Below are 15340 nucleotides of genomic sequence, written 5' to 3'. Positions count from 1 at the left end.
AATTAATAACTTGTGGATGCACTGAAGGAACTATGCTCTGGTAGCCTTTTAATTTTATGTTATCCAAGGTGCTTTTAATGAGTCTGGGGAAAAAAAAAAGACTTATTTTGCATGCAAGGACTGTTTTAATTTTGTATCTAATTGTTCTTAATGTAACTTCAGTTTTATACCAAAAATCCATGTCTGAAACTAGATGTCAGTCAGGATCACTTTTTCTTGCCTAGCTTTATGTCCATTCCCACAAAACCATAAATAAACCATTTTCCCAGTGTTCTTCTGAGCACGAAAGCTGGAAAGTGAAGATTGCATTAAAGCATGTGCTTCTGCAGCCTGGCTGAAGGCATCACTGCCAAGGGCAGGCTGAGGGCTGAAAGGAGCAGAACAAAGCTCTGCTTGTCCCTTGGAATTCTTATTCCAGGTTAGGAACCACCCTGGAGTTCATTCCTTCAGCCCTGCTGGCACCACAGATGGCACCAGGGGCAAGGAGATTTGATGAACATGAACCCAGAAGAATATGTATGTTTTATGCTAGGAGCTGTGCATGAAGAGGTGGGATAAAATATGTACCACTTGCCAGCTCTTTTTTTTTCATTAGGTATCTATTTGCCAGCCTTGAGATGACAAATTTTACAAATGTAAATTCTCAACTGAGATATTTTCTTTTGTGCATCATGTTATTTTTATTTTTGAAATATTTGAATATTCCCTGCTTTGTTTCTTTAATAAATGGTGGATAATGAAACAAAACTACCATTCATTATAATTTTGCTGCTGGAGCTGAAAAAAGGATATAAAATAAGGTGCTTATTTTTAGGTACTGTCTTGTTTTTAAAAGAAATAATGTATTTTTACATTAGGGTGAGTTTCCCTGTTGCTCACACACTGAATCTGGAGGGATTATGATATTTTAGGACAGACAGGTGGGTATTTGATGTTTTCCCCTTCACTCTGTCCTTTTTTTCTGTCAGTTTGCTTTAACTATTTATTGTAGTTTTGACTATTGTTACTTTTTTAACAGCTCTGTCATTAATAATAACAAAGTGACTTCTGGGGAGCCAGCTTCAGTACTGACACATAAGATCCTCTTTTAATGCATATTCTCACATTTGGTGTTCTCAGCTGCTGTTCTTTGGGTACCAAGCAAGCTCTTTGCACTGGGTATCTGGGCTTGTTACCAAGGAACATTTTCTGGGGAAGAAACTTCTGAAGGGAGCTTTGGGATCAGGCCTCCATTGCAGGATGAAATGAACTGGAATGTGCACAAATCTTTTCAGCCTTTCCCCAGGCCTACAGCTCTGACTTGCTGGGGGCAGGACTTGAGCTGCCGTCTGGAATTGCTGTTTCTGTCATCATTTCTGATGGCAGCCTCACTATGTAGATAAACCTTTGTGTTCTGCTTTAAAGGAAGAAACTCCAGTTTTAAAATCCTGGGATGTGCTTTTGGTTATGCAGGCAACCAAAAAGGTTGCAATGATTTGTATCAGTATTTGGATTCAAAAGTCAAAACAGGGACTAAGTGTCAAGTGTGAATTTAACAAATTATCTGTCTCTGATTCCTGGTCAATGCTTTTCTAAGGTAAAACAGCAGCTTGTATAAAATTAAAGGCTTAGGAATTATTTGTGTTGTCCCACTTCAGCAAAATCACAGCTATTTCTATGGACATTTTTGCAAACTTGTAAACATGATTCATATTTAGACTACAGGACACTTTTAGGAAATTAGAAGCTGTGTTAAAAACATTACAGTATTTTTAAGTGATCTTATTTTCATTTGGAACTTGTAAAAATTTACAGAATTCCTTTACTAAATTCATATGTAAAATGGAATCAAAGTTTTTGAAGCAAATGCTAAAAATCTTTCCTGTTACAGAATTTGAATTACTTTTCCATTTAGGATGTATTACAGGCAAATGAGATCAGATGAAAACTCAGAATCTCATTCTTAATCTGTTCCCTATTCTATTACTGTAAATGGCAGCTAATTGAAAGATTCAGTTGTTCCAGAAGATGATGTGCTGAAGATGGGAGCAATAAATCATATCCAGTCAACTTGACTTTTAACTGAGCCTTTCTTGTTGAGGGCTGGTTTTCATCTGTGCAGTCATAATAATCTTCTCTGATAGCCATGATGACCAACTTTTGTGCCCACACATCTGAAGAACACTGGGGGCTTGAAAGTGGGTGTGCAAGTCAATGAGCCTGTGAAATACAGAGTTGTTGTTGGTATTCTTGACAGAGTATGCTGAATTTCTACACTGCAAAGGGAAGAAATTTACTGATTTTGATGAAGTTCGTCAGGAAATTGAAGTTGAAACAGATAGAGTAACAGGAATGAACAAAGGCATTTCTTCAGTTCCTATTAATTTAAGAATATATTCTCCACATGGTAGGTAAAATTATTCTACTTTACATTTATGTCATAAAAACATATTATGTAGCTCATCACCTTTTGTATCTGCTCTTATTGCCTGATCTGGGCTGGAAAAGGTTTGAGGCTGAGTTAGTAAAGACCAGTAATGGGACTTGTAATAAAACTTCTTTTTGGCACTCTCCAGAGGAATTCCCTGATCTAGAAAGTCTCTGTGTCTCCCTGCCTTACTGAAAATTTATTGTTTGCTGTCACTAAAAATATATTGAGACAATAACAGTGTTTGAAGTTGCTTTCTGGTGAAGACCCCCTGTATATATCAAAGTGGGTTCCTCTGGCTGCCATCTGCCCAGCTTAATGAAGACAATCTAGAGAAAATGTTTTCCATTGAAATTGTCTTTGATATAGGACAGAAGTGGTGTGTTTGACTGAAGCATGATTTTTCTAGCTGCAGAGAAGCCCAACTAAATCCCCTGCCTCAAAGCTTGTTTGTTGAACATGCTGACTCCAGGAGAAAGTGAAAATTTACTACCTCTTGCTTTGCTTTATTAGGATGAATCTTTTAGTTCAGCCATGGTTGTCTATATTAACCAGACTCCAACTACACTTCTGGTATTTCCTTCCTAGGAATTGCATTTTTGTCATTTAGCTAAAGGATGCCTGCTTACCCCAAGCCAGGATGCCCCTTGTTTGCACTGTGGCCCTTACTAGGGAAATCATATCAAAGCAAACCAGGTTTTCTTAATAGATCAATTTTTTAATCTTTCTGACTTTTCTGAAGATGTTACAGATTAAAAAAAAAACAACAAAAAAACCTCCCAAACCAGCAATATATCCCCAAGCCCCTTAATAACAGTTTTGCTGTCTAAGTTAGGCTAACTATTGATTGTTTTTTGGGAATTTCTTAATTAGAGACATGATTGAAAACATGGTCAGAGACACACTATATTTTAATAAATAATCCAAACAATAGTTTTGGTTTATTTGGAGGATGCAATGAGAGTGATCTGTTGCCTGTGCTCCTGTTGTTGGACTAAGCTCAGAAAACCATGTTAATTTGTCTTAGAGCCCTCAAGGATATTTGATATAAGTATCAATTTATACCAGTTGCAGTATTTTAAATATTAATATTAAATAGTACTAATAAATCCAGAAATGTAAGACCAGTGGGGAAACAAGTTTTTGCAGATTGTCAGGCATGTTGTCTGAACTGTTGACAACTGTTGACCTAGGTAGTTCTGTGGGGTTTTATGTGACCAAAACTTGTGTGCAGCCATGGCTGTGTTGTCCCCTTTGCCATGTGTGGTGTTCTAACCAGTTTATGATCCATCTTGTCCATGTAGTCTTAAGCCTGACCCTTATTGATTTGCCGGGAATCACTAAAGTGCCAGTGGGGGATCAGCCTCCAGACATTGAGCAGCAGATCAGAGACATGATAATGCAGTTCATCTCCAGAGAGAACTGCCTGATCCTGGCTGTGACTCCAGCTAACACTGACCTGGCCAACTCAGATGCTCTGAAGCTGGCAAAGGAGGTGGACCCTCAGGGTAAGCAGGATTGAATGTCATCACTTTTTGTTCTCAAGTGTAACAACATAGTTGAAAACAACAGACCAACTCTTGTAGGAAATTCTGTAATTTATAATATGTAATATAGATATCTGTTTACATTTTCACAATCTTCAGCATCACAATATCACAGTTAGCTCAGTATTGTTTAGGTAATGTTGCTGTAAATGAGTTTTAAAATATTGTCACTATCACTTATAAGCTAGTGGAGCAGTGCCTATCTGTGACTGTAATCACAGGGGTCTTAGGATGAGGGAAGAGACAGAGATCTGACTCCATATTTCAGAAGGCTTGATTTATTATTTTCTGATATATATTACATTAGAACTATACTAAAAGAATAGAAGAAAAGGTTTCATCTCGGAAGGCTAGCTAAGAATAGAATAGAATCAGAATGAATGATAACAAAGGTAGCTGTCCCAGACTCTCTGAGCCAGCTGACTGTGATTGGCCATTAATTACAAACATCCAAGATGGGCCAATCACAGATGCACCTGTTGCATTCCACAGCAGCAGATAATCAATGTTTACATTTTGTTCCTGAGACCTCTCAGCTTCTCAGGAGGAAAAATCCTAAGGAAAGGATTTTCCATAAAAGATGTCTGTGACACTTATCTATGAATTTTTGTAGTACTGGGCAAAATAGGGGATGGTGCTGATGGGATTTCTGGATACTGACAGCATAAATTTTGTACAGGCATATTGTAGGGATGCTGAGCCTTGTTAAAGAGTTTTGAGGAACACATTTCAGCACTGGCAATTATGTTCCCTGCTTTTCCAGACATATAACTTGGGTTGGAGCTGTTATTGTGTGATAGCTTTGAGAAGGGCACAGATATGTTGTAACATAATTGTAAGGTGTAATTGTTCTTCTGACTCTAAATAATTCTTCAATAACTTTTTCCTCCTGCTTCCACTCTGGTCAGGCCTTAGAACCATTGGTGTGATCACAAAATTGGATCTGATGGATGAAGGAACAGATGCAAGAGAAGTTCTAGAAAACAAACTCCTCCCTCTTCGTAGAGGTGAGAATGTTCACTTGCCTTTACTCTTTGCAGTCCAGAAAGTGCTTTGGAGAAGGATGGTGTTTGGGAGTCCTGGAGATAAATCAAAGGTTATGCTGGACTTGATGTGTTCCTTGTTTTGCAGTTATCTAGTCAGCAAACATAAAGGTGGCTGTGCTAAAAATGTCCTTTCTGGACCTGGAAAATCCTTGCTTCCTCTGGAATATGCAGTGTAATACCAGCACATCTCACTAGCCAATATTTTTCTTTTCTGCCAGGTTCCTTGTAACAAAAAAATGTTTTTTTTCTTTGTATATGACAGAAGAAAGCACCAGAGCTTGGTAATCTCACTGGAAACCAGTTTTGATCCTTGCCAGGAATTTTCCATGTTCTAGCAGCTACTGCCACATTTGCTCATTCTGTTAATAATATCAATAATTTTGATTCTAGTTATCATTTATTGATTATTTACTGTCTCCTCCCATGGAACAAGTTGGTCCAGCAAATGAGAAGAATTTTTTTTTTGTATTTTGTTAATGTCATATCATTTATCTGCATAGACCTCTGTGTGTATTTCAGTTTTATTTTGGATTTTTGTTTGTTTATTTTGGTTTCTTTAGGCTTCACCAGAATTTCAGATATTCTCTGTTTGAATTGGTGATCTAAAGGAAGTCTATCTGCTATAGGTAAACAGAATGAACAATTTAGGCAGTGTTAAGGTTACTATTTTACTTGTAGACATGATCTGAAATGCCTGAATTGGAAAGTTTTGTTTGAGCTGAGACAGTCTGGTTCTATTTAAGATGAATTCACTGGTTCAGGCAATAGCTGCATTGATTTACCTATTGGTTTTGTCTTGTTTTAGGTTATATTGGTGTTGTAAACAGAAGCCAGAAGGACATTGATGGGAAGAAGGACATAAAAGCAGCTCTTCTAGCAGAAAGGAAATTCTTTCTTTCCCACCCATCCTACAGGCACATGGCAGATCGGATGGGAACACCCTATCTCCAGAAAGTTCTAAACCAGGTAAGACCTGAAACCTTTGTTTCAGCTTTGAATGATAGGGCCAATATTAAAACTGTATTAAAATGAAGTTGGTCTCTCAACCTCACTCATACTTTCCTGCTTTCAGTGTTTTTAATTTGCACAAGATAAAAACAAAGCTGCATATTGCATGTAGATACAAAAGCTTGCTGTGAGTTGTAGTTTCTGACTTTTGCTGGCAGTTCTGCACTTCCCTGTTCTTTAGAATACTGAATATGAACATCAAAATCAAGATTTGCTTCCCTCCCTGGAAGTATACCATCCTATTCTTCAATTGTTACATTTAACTTGTCAGCTGCCCAGTATTTTTGGTATTCCTGCAAGTCAAACTTGATACTGTTTTTTGCAGCTCACTGTCAAATTGCAGCTTTTCCTCTGGAATAGACAAAGACCAGGTCAGCCTGGCTTTGTCCATATTGGACAGCAGCTGGAAACAGCTGGAATGTTCCTGGTTAAAGTAGAAAACTAAATGGCTGCTCTGATTAATTTTTTGCTGCAGTGACTTTGCAGCTGTAACTGCAAAACCAGGCTACGAAATGCTCTGAGCTTGCTCAAAAAGACTACAAATGCCATTTATTTGTGCTTCAGAGCCAAAATCTTCATCTTGATGCAAGAAATTCCTTGTACCATGAATTTCTTTCTGTGTTTAGAATTTTTGCCTTGTTTTACGTCTTGAAAGTTTAATCCATATGTCTCAGTTTTGAGACTGAAACACAAGCTGCACATACCTTTCAACTGTCTTGTGTGTCCTGACTCTTTCTATGCTGTTAACTTTTTTGAGAGCTGTTTTCAATATTTACCTACTTCAGTAGGAACTGTTGATCTTCTGTTGCTTTCACTGTGTGTAGAATGTTATATATGGGAAAATCTACATAAGTTCTGTCCTCAAGATATTGGGGAACTTTTGTGTTTCAGGTAATATTTCAGTTTCTTTGTATCCACAAGGTGGTGCTCCAGGGAAACTCCAGCTTTTGATTTTGTGCTTTGTCTGCTCAGCAAGTTCAAACATGAGTTTATATCTTTTGGTGTATGAAAGTTTAAATGTATAACTTGTCTGGCTGGGGTTGGGAGGGAGTTTGGGGAATAGTGGAAGAAGTCTGGTTTGCTTTTAATTGAGGAATGTGTACAATACCTGAGAAAATTACAGCACAGGTAAGTCATAGTGCTGTCCTAACATATTAAAACATATATATATGTGTGTAAAAACATGCTGTGAGTGCTCAGATTATCTTTCTTTCCCACTTTTCCTTGTGGCTGTAGCAGTTGTTGTGCTGAATAAATATGTAGGGAATTGTGAAACACCCTTAAGAAAAGCAGCAAAATGGGAGTGTGGCATCAGCACAGAGAGATGAGAGGTAATTTAAATTACCCATGTAGTATGTGTAACTTTTTCAGGTGTCAGTAAACAGGTGTGTAGTAACAGGGCTTAGTGAGTTAGAAGATGAAGGAATTTTGTGTGCACCAGGAATATTGAATTGTTCTTTAAAAGTCTCCATTGCATCAGAGATCAAAAGGAACAGCACTGGTAAACTGGCACAGGTCATGGCTGATATGGTTGGCAGTCAGAAGGAAATGATTGTGCTCCTGCTTTCATCTTTTTGACAGTATTAAAAAGATTTTTATTTGCTTTTTAGCAACTTACCAATCATATCCGGGATACCCTGCCAGCCTTCAGAAGCAAACTCCAGAGCCAGCTGCTTTCTATAGAACATGAAGTAGAGGTGTACAAAAACTTCAGACCAGAAGATCCCACCAGAAAAACAAAAGCCCTGTTGCAGTGAGTGTCTTTTGTCTGCTTTTCCACTTCAAATGGGTTTGTTTTGCCTTTTTGCCCCTTCTGTCTGATTGGTTTAAATTTAAACATTAGGATATTGTTAAAGATTCTTTAAACAAGATCCAAAGGTTTCTGTGTTTGATGCTCCAGAACACTTACACTTTATTTATTCTACAATTTCAACAGAATTTTTCCTAAATTAATTTTAGTAATCCTAGAAAAGGGAGAAAACAGAACAAGAAAAAAGCATGAAGATGGGCAACAGAGATGATCAAAGGTAAAAAACTGCTTCTGATTGTGTAGACATATTTTTCTGTCTGCCAAAAAGATGACCTCAACAGGAGAGAGACATTGTATTGGAAGTCTGTAAGATAAGGAGGCTGGAAGAAGAATAAAGAATGTTTCTTTTTCTAGTATAAAAGCCTGGCTGTCCAAAAGAACCTAGAGATGGCAAGATCAAAATTAATCAAAGATGGTCGTCCTTCATCTTTTGTGCACCCAAGACCCAGAGATCTTTGCTGCAGGAGTTGTCAGTAAAAGTTTCTTGTGCTTTCAGAAAACAGCAAGGCACATTCTTGGGGATTATCATCACCAATTCTGAACTGATTTTTCACTGTTGAAGTCACCGTCTGGTTTGGGTCTCATCCACAAAATAAGTCAGTCTGATGAGACTTTGATATCAGCCATGGAACAGAGATCTTTGTTCATCTGACTTGGAATCAAGTGCAGGTGGAATCCCAGCCCTGTCTTGATTGTGGATTTAGCACCAGGGAGAAAGGACAATGCTGATGTTATGGACTGAGCACCAGTTAGCAGCTGCTGCTTTGCTGCATCTGCTTCCTTCCTTCCTTGGCCTGTTTCCAGGGTGCTGCATACTCAGTACTGCCTATCTTTTCACCTGGAAGAGCTGCCATTTTGGCTCTCCTTTTTTTTTTTTTCTTCAGTTGCAGCCCTCTGTGTTTATATGCAAATAAAATTTACCTATTAGAGAGGGAGCATGTGAAGGAAGAAGTGTAAAATGTACTTAGCTCTTCTCTCTTATATGCTTGTTGTCACATTCCTGCTTTGACTGATTTCTGTGCTTTTCAGCATTTGAATTTCTCTGGGATAGATGGTAAGAACAGTGGATTGTGCTATGTGTATGTTTGGGGCTGGATTCATTCTCCAACTAAAACTTTGGAATTTGGAGGGAAAAGTAATCAGCTGAACTAGAGAGGCTTTCTTGAGCCAGATGAAGACTCTGATTTACTCCTTATTTTTGTAACAACTGTGCCCAAAAGAGTAGACAGTTCCTTGAGACTTTACTCCAGATGCAAAAACAGAGGGACATCACCTTTGACTTTTCCATGACTGGGAGAACTCTCCTGTGGGTTTCTCTGAATGCTGCAGAAGTCAAAGCAGAGCCAAGTAAGCTGGAGCTTGTGGTACTTGCACATCACCATGTTAGTACTGGTTCTTGGGCTTGCCTTTTGGCATGGGGAAAAGAAGTTCCTTCCCAATCTCTTCTGAATTTTGCAGCAGTGGATTCACATCATGCTATTAGACAAGGGATGCAGGGGGATGTGGGTAGATAGGGATTCTATGGATTGGCAACTTGGCTCAATCACTTGTACAGATACTTTTAGCAATTGTTAAATATGTTTGAATAGGCAGTACTGAAATAAGAGTTGGTAGTTAATATGCTTAAATTGTTCCAGGTTTTGTTTGTTCTTTTTTCCTTTCCTCCCCTCCTTTGCCATTTAGGATGGTACAGCAGTTTTCAGTGGACTTTGAAAAAAGAATTGAAGGATCAGGAGATCAAGTTGATACGCTGGAGCTTTCAGGAGGTGCCAAAATCAATCGTATTTTCCATGAACGTTTTCCCTTTGAACTTGTGAAGGTATTTATCCATCTTGCTGATGTGCTTTATTTTATTTATGTTTCTTTATGTTCATACTGATAGTAGTGTAGCCAAGCAAAGATCTGATTGAAAGAATATGCTTTTAACTGTGGAAGAAATTACATGAAGTTATAATTGAGACATTTGGCTTAATTTCTAGGATTGGACACTGAGACATGCTAAGAATTCTAAAATACAAGAAAGAGAAAATAATTATAATCCTATTTCATAGTATTTTCTGTGCTCTCCTATTGTTTTATCACAGATGGCATCTTTCTTTGGTTAAATTGGGCAGGCAGGCAGTTACAGTTGGTCAATTTGACTTGTGTTCAAGTAGCTGGTATCTATTAAAATGAGAGTAATGGAAAATAGCGCTTTAGGTCCCTTCCAACCTAAATCATTCTATGATGGTTTGACCTAGGTAATGACCCTTTGATTTGTGACAACACTGACTTCTCTTTCAGCCAGCTGCCTTCCAAGAAACTTGAAGAAAAGCTTTATAACTTCATAACTGGGACAACTCCTCTCTTAAATTTAGTTGAAAACTGTAGAATGGGAAGGGAAGGATAAACAGATCATAATCACAGAAGTTACACCACTTTGAGAAACCAGCTTAAAAAAAAAAGAGTAGAGTCTTCCAAATCCTGTTTCTGGCTTATTCTGTCAACTCTTCAAAATCATTCCAGCTGTTGATATATCTGGAATGGAAGAGTATGTGATTTTCAACAATATTTACTGCTGCCTGTTGCCTTAGTTCTAAAACATTTTAATGTTTATGCATTGTTTGGTGTAATTAGAAATTACTATTTTAACAGCTAAACTTGTTTGTGTTATGGTTGTAGAGGGAGAGGGGATATTTTCTGTTTTGTTGAAACCTTCCCCTGATGTGCTCTTGTGTGCTGCTGTTCCTCTAGATGGAATTCAATGAGAAGGAGCTGAGGAGAGAGATAAGTTATGCCATCAAGAACATACATGGCATCAGGCAAGTGCTCCCATGTTTTTTTGCCTGGTCTCATGGTACAGATGGAATATCTTCCCAAAGGATTGCTTACAAGCTTTGTTGTTCTCAGTTTTGGGAAATGTTTCTTGTGTTACTTGATGGGTAAATTCTCAGATGGTTGACAATGGTAGCTGTGGTGCAGGATTTGAACTTTCCTTGCTTGATTGCTGGAGAGGTCTTGCTTTATCAAAGTGAAATGATAATTTTGGATGTGCTTTTATAGTTTTGTTTTTTATATAATTTATCTGGCAAGGTAGACCTTGGAAAAGAGTGTTTAAAGATAAGCAAGGCCCATTTGTTTAGGGCTGGTTCTCTGGAGTAGCTGTTTATAGATTCATTTACTCTGCAGTGACCAACTGGAAATTCTCCACGTTGGACTCTTGAGTAACAAATCCTCGTTTTCTGGTGTGAGTGGAAAGTGCAGCCATAGGATTCTGATGGATTTGCTGTGCAAGGGATTGTGCATGGAGCGCTTGCAGCTGCCACTCATCCCTAAGGTTTGATGGCGCTTCTGCTGAGGCTTTACTGCACTATAGCAATACTCCTTAGTGTTCTTGCAGTCCTCTTGAAGGAGTTTCATCTTTCAAGCATGTTTCTACTTTTAGTCTTATATTCTGAGTATATTCTTACTCAGAATGATACTTCCTTTGAGAAAGAAGCAAATTTAGCTCTGTGGAAGCCTGTTTTTGTAGGGATTATTACTCAGCTCTGAAAGTGAAGATTTGAGTGATTTAGTAAAAAAAAAATCTTCCTTGCCTGATGTTTTTATTACTGTCTTACATATTCTTTTATGTCCACAGAACAGGTTTGTTCACTCCAGATATGGCGTTTGAAGCCATTGTTAAAAAACAGATCGTTAAGCTGAAAGGACCTTGCTTAAAAAGTGTGGATCTGGTGATGCAAGAGTTAATCAACACTGTCAAGAAGTGCACTAAAAAGGTAACTTGCACATAGATCTGGTAATGTAAGTAAAATGCAATGGAATAGTACATAATATAAAGGCAGAGTAGGACTTCCTCAGGTAATTAATTACAACTTCTGCAAAGTGCTCAGAATAACGTAATGATGGAAAAGTTAATTTTTTTGATTCCTTTGTTTTTATTCTTATGGTGAGAGGTGTTTTTGAGTCAAGAGGTGCCCTCAGTTTCCTCCTTAAAACCGTGTTTTCACTTCTTAGCTGACTGGCTGCTTTTGCACTCTCACCTGTCCATCTGCCTGTCCCACCATCCCAGTGCAGGGTGCCCCATAATAGCAAGCACAGGAGTGATTCTGGGATGTGAGCTCAGCTATGATGAGCTTGTTGAGAAATATCCTCTGGCATTTTTTCTGAAAAAAATCCCAATTTTTTATTTCAAAGGAAATATTTCTTAAAACCTGAAAGACAAAAAACATAGAGAAGCAGATTCTCTGGTATCTTTTCAGCAGAGTTTCCAGGTTTTTTTCACTTTTGTCAAAGTCTGGAATACATGTCACCTAAATTAACGGTGCAGATGCTCTTCCCAGTGGTATTTGCCAAATTTAGCACTGTATCTTGCTTTTTTCAATATTGTTATGTAAAGATGTTGCCACAAGGTGGAGCCTTTAAAAACAAGAAGTTTGGAAATCATTTAGAGCACCACTCTGGAATTGGGCCCAGTAGAAGAGAGAGAAACCTCACCCCAGATAGACTGTGTTTCATATGTCCAAAGTGTATTTTTCTCAGTATTCCCTGGAGGAAAGGAACAGCAACAATCCAAGGGTTTAGGTCTCTGCAGTCCCTGAACAACAGCAAGTAAGGCTTGCTTTGTTTGTAGTGTGCTTAACTTTGAGTCCCAAGCATTTATAATATTTGCTTTCTTCCCTGTTTGTATTCCACTGAAGCCTCTCTGCAGGTGTAAATTTCTATTAATTTTGTGTTTCAGTTGGCAACATATCCAAGGTTGTGTGAGGAAACAGAAAGAATTGTTGCTGGCTACATTCGTGAAAGAGAAGAGAAAACCAAGGACCAGGTGAGAATAAATAGGAGATGTGACAGTTTGGGGAAGAAGTGCTCTTACATCCAAAGTGCAGTAGGACAGTAAAGATTTCATTTTTTAAAAATAGGTTGCACATTTTAGAGAAGAAAAAATTTGCTTCTTTACCACTGAGCTTTGATAGGGACTAGAATTGTTACAGAAAGGTTAAATAGTGTTGGCTTGTTCCTGTGCCAGTGTGTCAACTTGTTAGCTGGGACACTAGAGCTGTTTGTGGGAAATCAATATTGATTAAACAGATGCACACTGGAATAGCTTATTTCTGCTTTGTTTCCAGGTGTTTTTAACATACCCATCCCATGCACCCACACCCTAATTACAGTGAGGCTCACAAGCAATTGTACTGGGACCCATGAGAGAGTGAGAAGCTTTCCTTCAAGTACAAAAAAAGCTAAAAACCAAATTAAAATTCAGAGAAATTTGGTTAAAGCATTCATCACTTAGCCAAACATTCCAAATCCAGGAAACTGCAAATCTGAGATTACATGTGAGAAAATCCAGTGGAAAGGATTTGGAATTATTGTCTGGAGAGTGCAGAGTGTGACAATAGAAATATTTTGGGAAGATGAGCTCAGCAGAATTCCTAAGCTGTTCTGGACTCCTGGCTCCCTAGGCCTGTCCCTGTGCAAGTTAGGGAGCTGTGCAGCACCTCCTGCTGCTTTAATCTGTGCTGCAAATGTAGTCATAAAATAATTCAACAAAAAATTATTAGCTGAGCTTGTACTTGCAGGGAGTTGTAGTCAGAACACTGTTATCTCAAGATTTTGGAGAAAATACAAGTTGTTTAAAATAATTGAGTTTTATTTTCCTGTTCTTCATTGTATGCACATATCTGATTATTTCTCAGAACAAAGAGCAAAATATGGGCTTTCTGTAAATGCCAAAAATTGACCAAATAGGTTATTGTCACATTCACATCATTATTTATGATGTTAGCAGTTATCCTTCAGAGGTAAGAGATGGAGCAAAAATATAGTGGGGATTAGAGTCTAAGTGGGGCATTTAATATCTTCTGGGAATTGTGAGGAATTTGGGAGTGATGCTGCATTTGAGGAACTGTGCAGAAATAAGGTTGAAGGGATGAAATGCCACCATTTGGTAACAATAGGTTCCTTCCTTGCTCCCTCTGGTAAATGGAAGTCTGAAAAGACAGGGGTGAAGTGCAGTCTCCTGCATATTCCAGAGCCTCTTGGAGGGTGGGAGGGAATTTTTTGCAGATATCTTAGCAAGTTCTTTGCTGAGTTAGATTGTCAGGGCAAATCAAATTCTCTGTGGGTTGCTGAAAGACTGACAAATGATAAGTACCCAAATCATTGTGTTGATAGCCCATCTCTTAATCCAGATATGCACATAGAATGGCTGGGCTGGACATTTTCTGGATCAGGACTGGATTATTTATCACTTCTTTGTGTGGCAAATAAAGTGGAAGTATATGGATTTTAGGTTTAAGGTTTAGGTTCCTTGCTGCTTGGCTGGAATGCTCCAGATAGGCAGAATTTGCTTAACTTGCAAAATGCAGAGCTTGAATCTATGTGTTCTCTCTGCCTGTGTATGATTGATCTTAATGGAATGGACAAGGGCCAAGAAGGTGAAAAATGAGGTCTGTTAGGAAAAAAGTAGGAAGAAGGAATAGAACTTCTGTAGTCTAACTTATTAAATAAGCACAGAAACAGAAGCAGTGGAATTTAGAAAATATTGCTTTTGGCTTGAACAATTATGAAAACAATATTCAGTAATGCAGAGACTCAAGAGTTCTGTTTTTTTTCTTCCTTCCTTTTCTTCAATCTCTTTCTTCCACCTTACCCATCCTGTTTTGCTCTCCTGTCTCCCATAATAGATGCTGCTGCTCATTGATATCCAGGTTTCTTATATCAACACCAACCATGAAGACTTCATTGGCTTTGCAAAGTAAGTACATGGAAAATTTGTTGTAAAAACACTGCCAGGCTTTTTTGTTTATTTGCTTGGCTTTTTTTTATGCTCAGAACACAATTCCTGAAGTATGTCAGTGAAGATCCAGGCTGCAGAGTCCCAGACATGCAGGACCATGCTCTTTCTCAATAGCCACAATGTTGAAGTCTGTCCCAGTTGCAGGGGAGTCTTCACCCAGTTCACAAGCCTGGTTTCACTGAAGCTGGAGCTTTATGTCTTAGTCTGGAGTTACACACGTTTCAGGACACAGAAATGGATATTGGTGGTCTTTCCACATTGTTATTGATGCATACTTTGGGAGCTGTGATTCTGTGTGAAACAGTTTTGCTCAGAATAATGGATGTCACTGAATTCTAAGTGTGCCTGCTGTTTGGCTGCAGAGAATAATAGTAGCAGAATGCCCTGCAGGGCCTGGTTTGACGTTCTCCTCGCTTAATTGAAAGGCTGTGAGAATATTTTCCAGAATGTTCCCCCTCAGTTTCCAGCAATTTGTGCCTCAGGGACTTCATACTAACATTTTGACACTAGTAAAAACATAGAAGATGTCTTCACTCTTTGAAGAATAAATGTTCCTTCAGACACATTCATGCTGTATTTGCCATAACAGTGATTGGAATCACAACAGGTTTGGACTGTGTGAGATGCTGGCAGCAAATTTGGGCACCACAGTAGTATTTGACTGTGGCCAATTGTAGTTAGCACTGTGAAGGAAGGTGCACATCTTTGGCAGTGTGCCTTGAAGGTTTAAAACATGGAGTT

General features: G+C 38.4%; 1 protein-coding gene across 3 annotated transcripts in view; it reads left to right on the top strand.

The window, feature by feature from the left end:
- The window catches only part of DNM3 (dynamin 3), a 168008-nt gene that overhangs the window by 22638 nt on the left and 130030 nt on the right, over window positions 1–15340 (top strand). For all 3 annotated transcript variants that reach the window (XM_054286143.1, XM_054286142.1, XM_054286141.1), the window contains exons 3-12: window positions 2237–2386; window positions 3712–3915; window positions 4863–4961; window positions 5806–5966; window positions 7619–7761; window positions 9502–9637; window positions 10552–10619; window positions 11438–11576; window positions 12539–12625; window positions 14487–14557. In XM_054286143.1, coding sequence (XP_054142118.1) covers window positions 2237–2386; window positions 3712–3915; window positions 4863–4961; window positions 5806–5966; window positions 7619–7761; window positions 9502–9637; window positions 10552–10619; window positions 11438–11576; window positions 12539–12625; window positions 14487–14557 — 1258 coding nt within the window. The remainder of the gene's footprint in view (window positions 1–2236; window positions 2387–3711; window positions 3916–4862; window positions 4962–5805; window positions 5967–7618; window positions 7762–9501; window positions 9638–10551; window positions 10620–11437; window positions 11577–12538; window positions 12626–14486; window positions 14558–15340) is intronic.

The sequence above is a fragment of the Melozone crissalis genome, unplaced genomic scaffold, assembly GCF_028551555.1.
Source record: "Melozone crissalis strain CALT ecotype California unplaced genomic scaffold, PUWL_Pcris_2 ptg000045l_1, whole genome shotgun sequence".
Classification (NCBI taxonomy): Eukaryota; Metazoa; Chordata; class Aves; order Passeriformes; family Passerellidae; genus Melozone; species Melozone crissalis.
The sequence above is the reverse complement of the archived record's forward strand: the minus strand, read 5'-3'. Positions and strand labels throughout refer to the sequence as shown.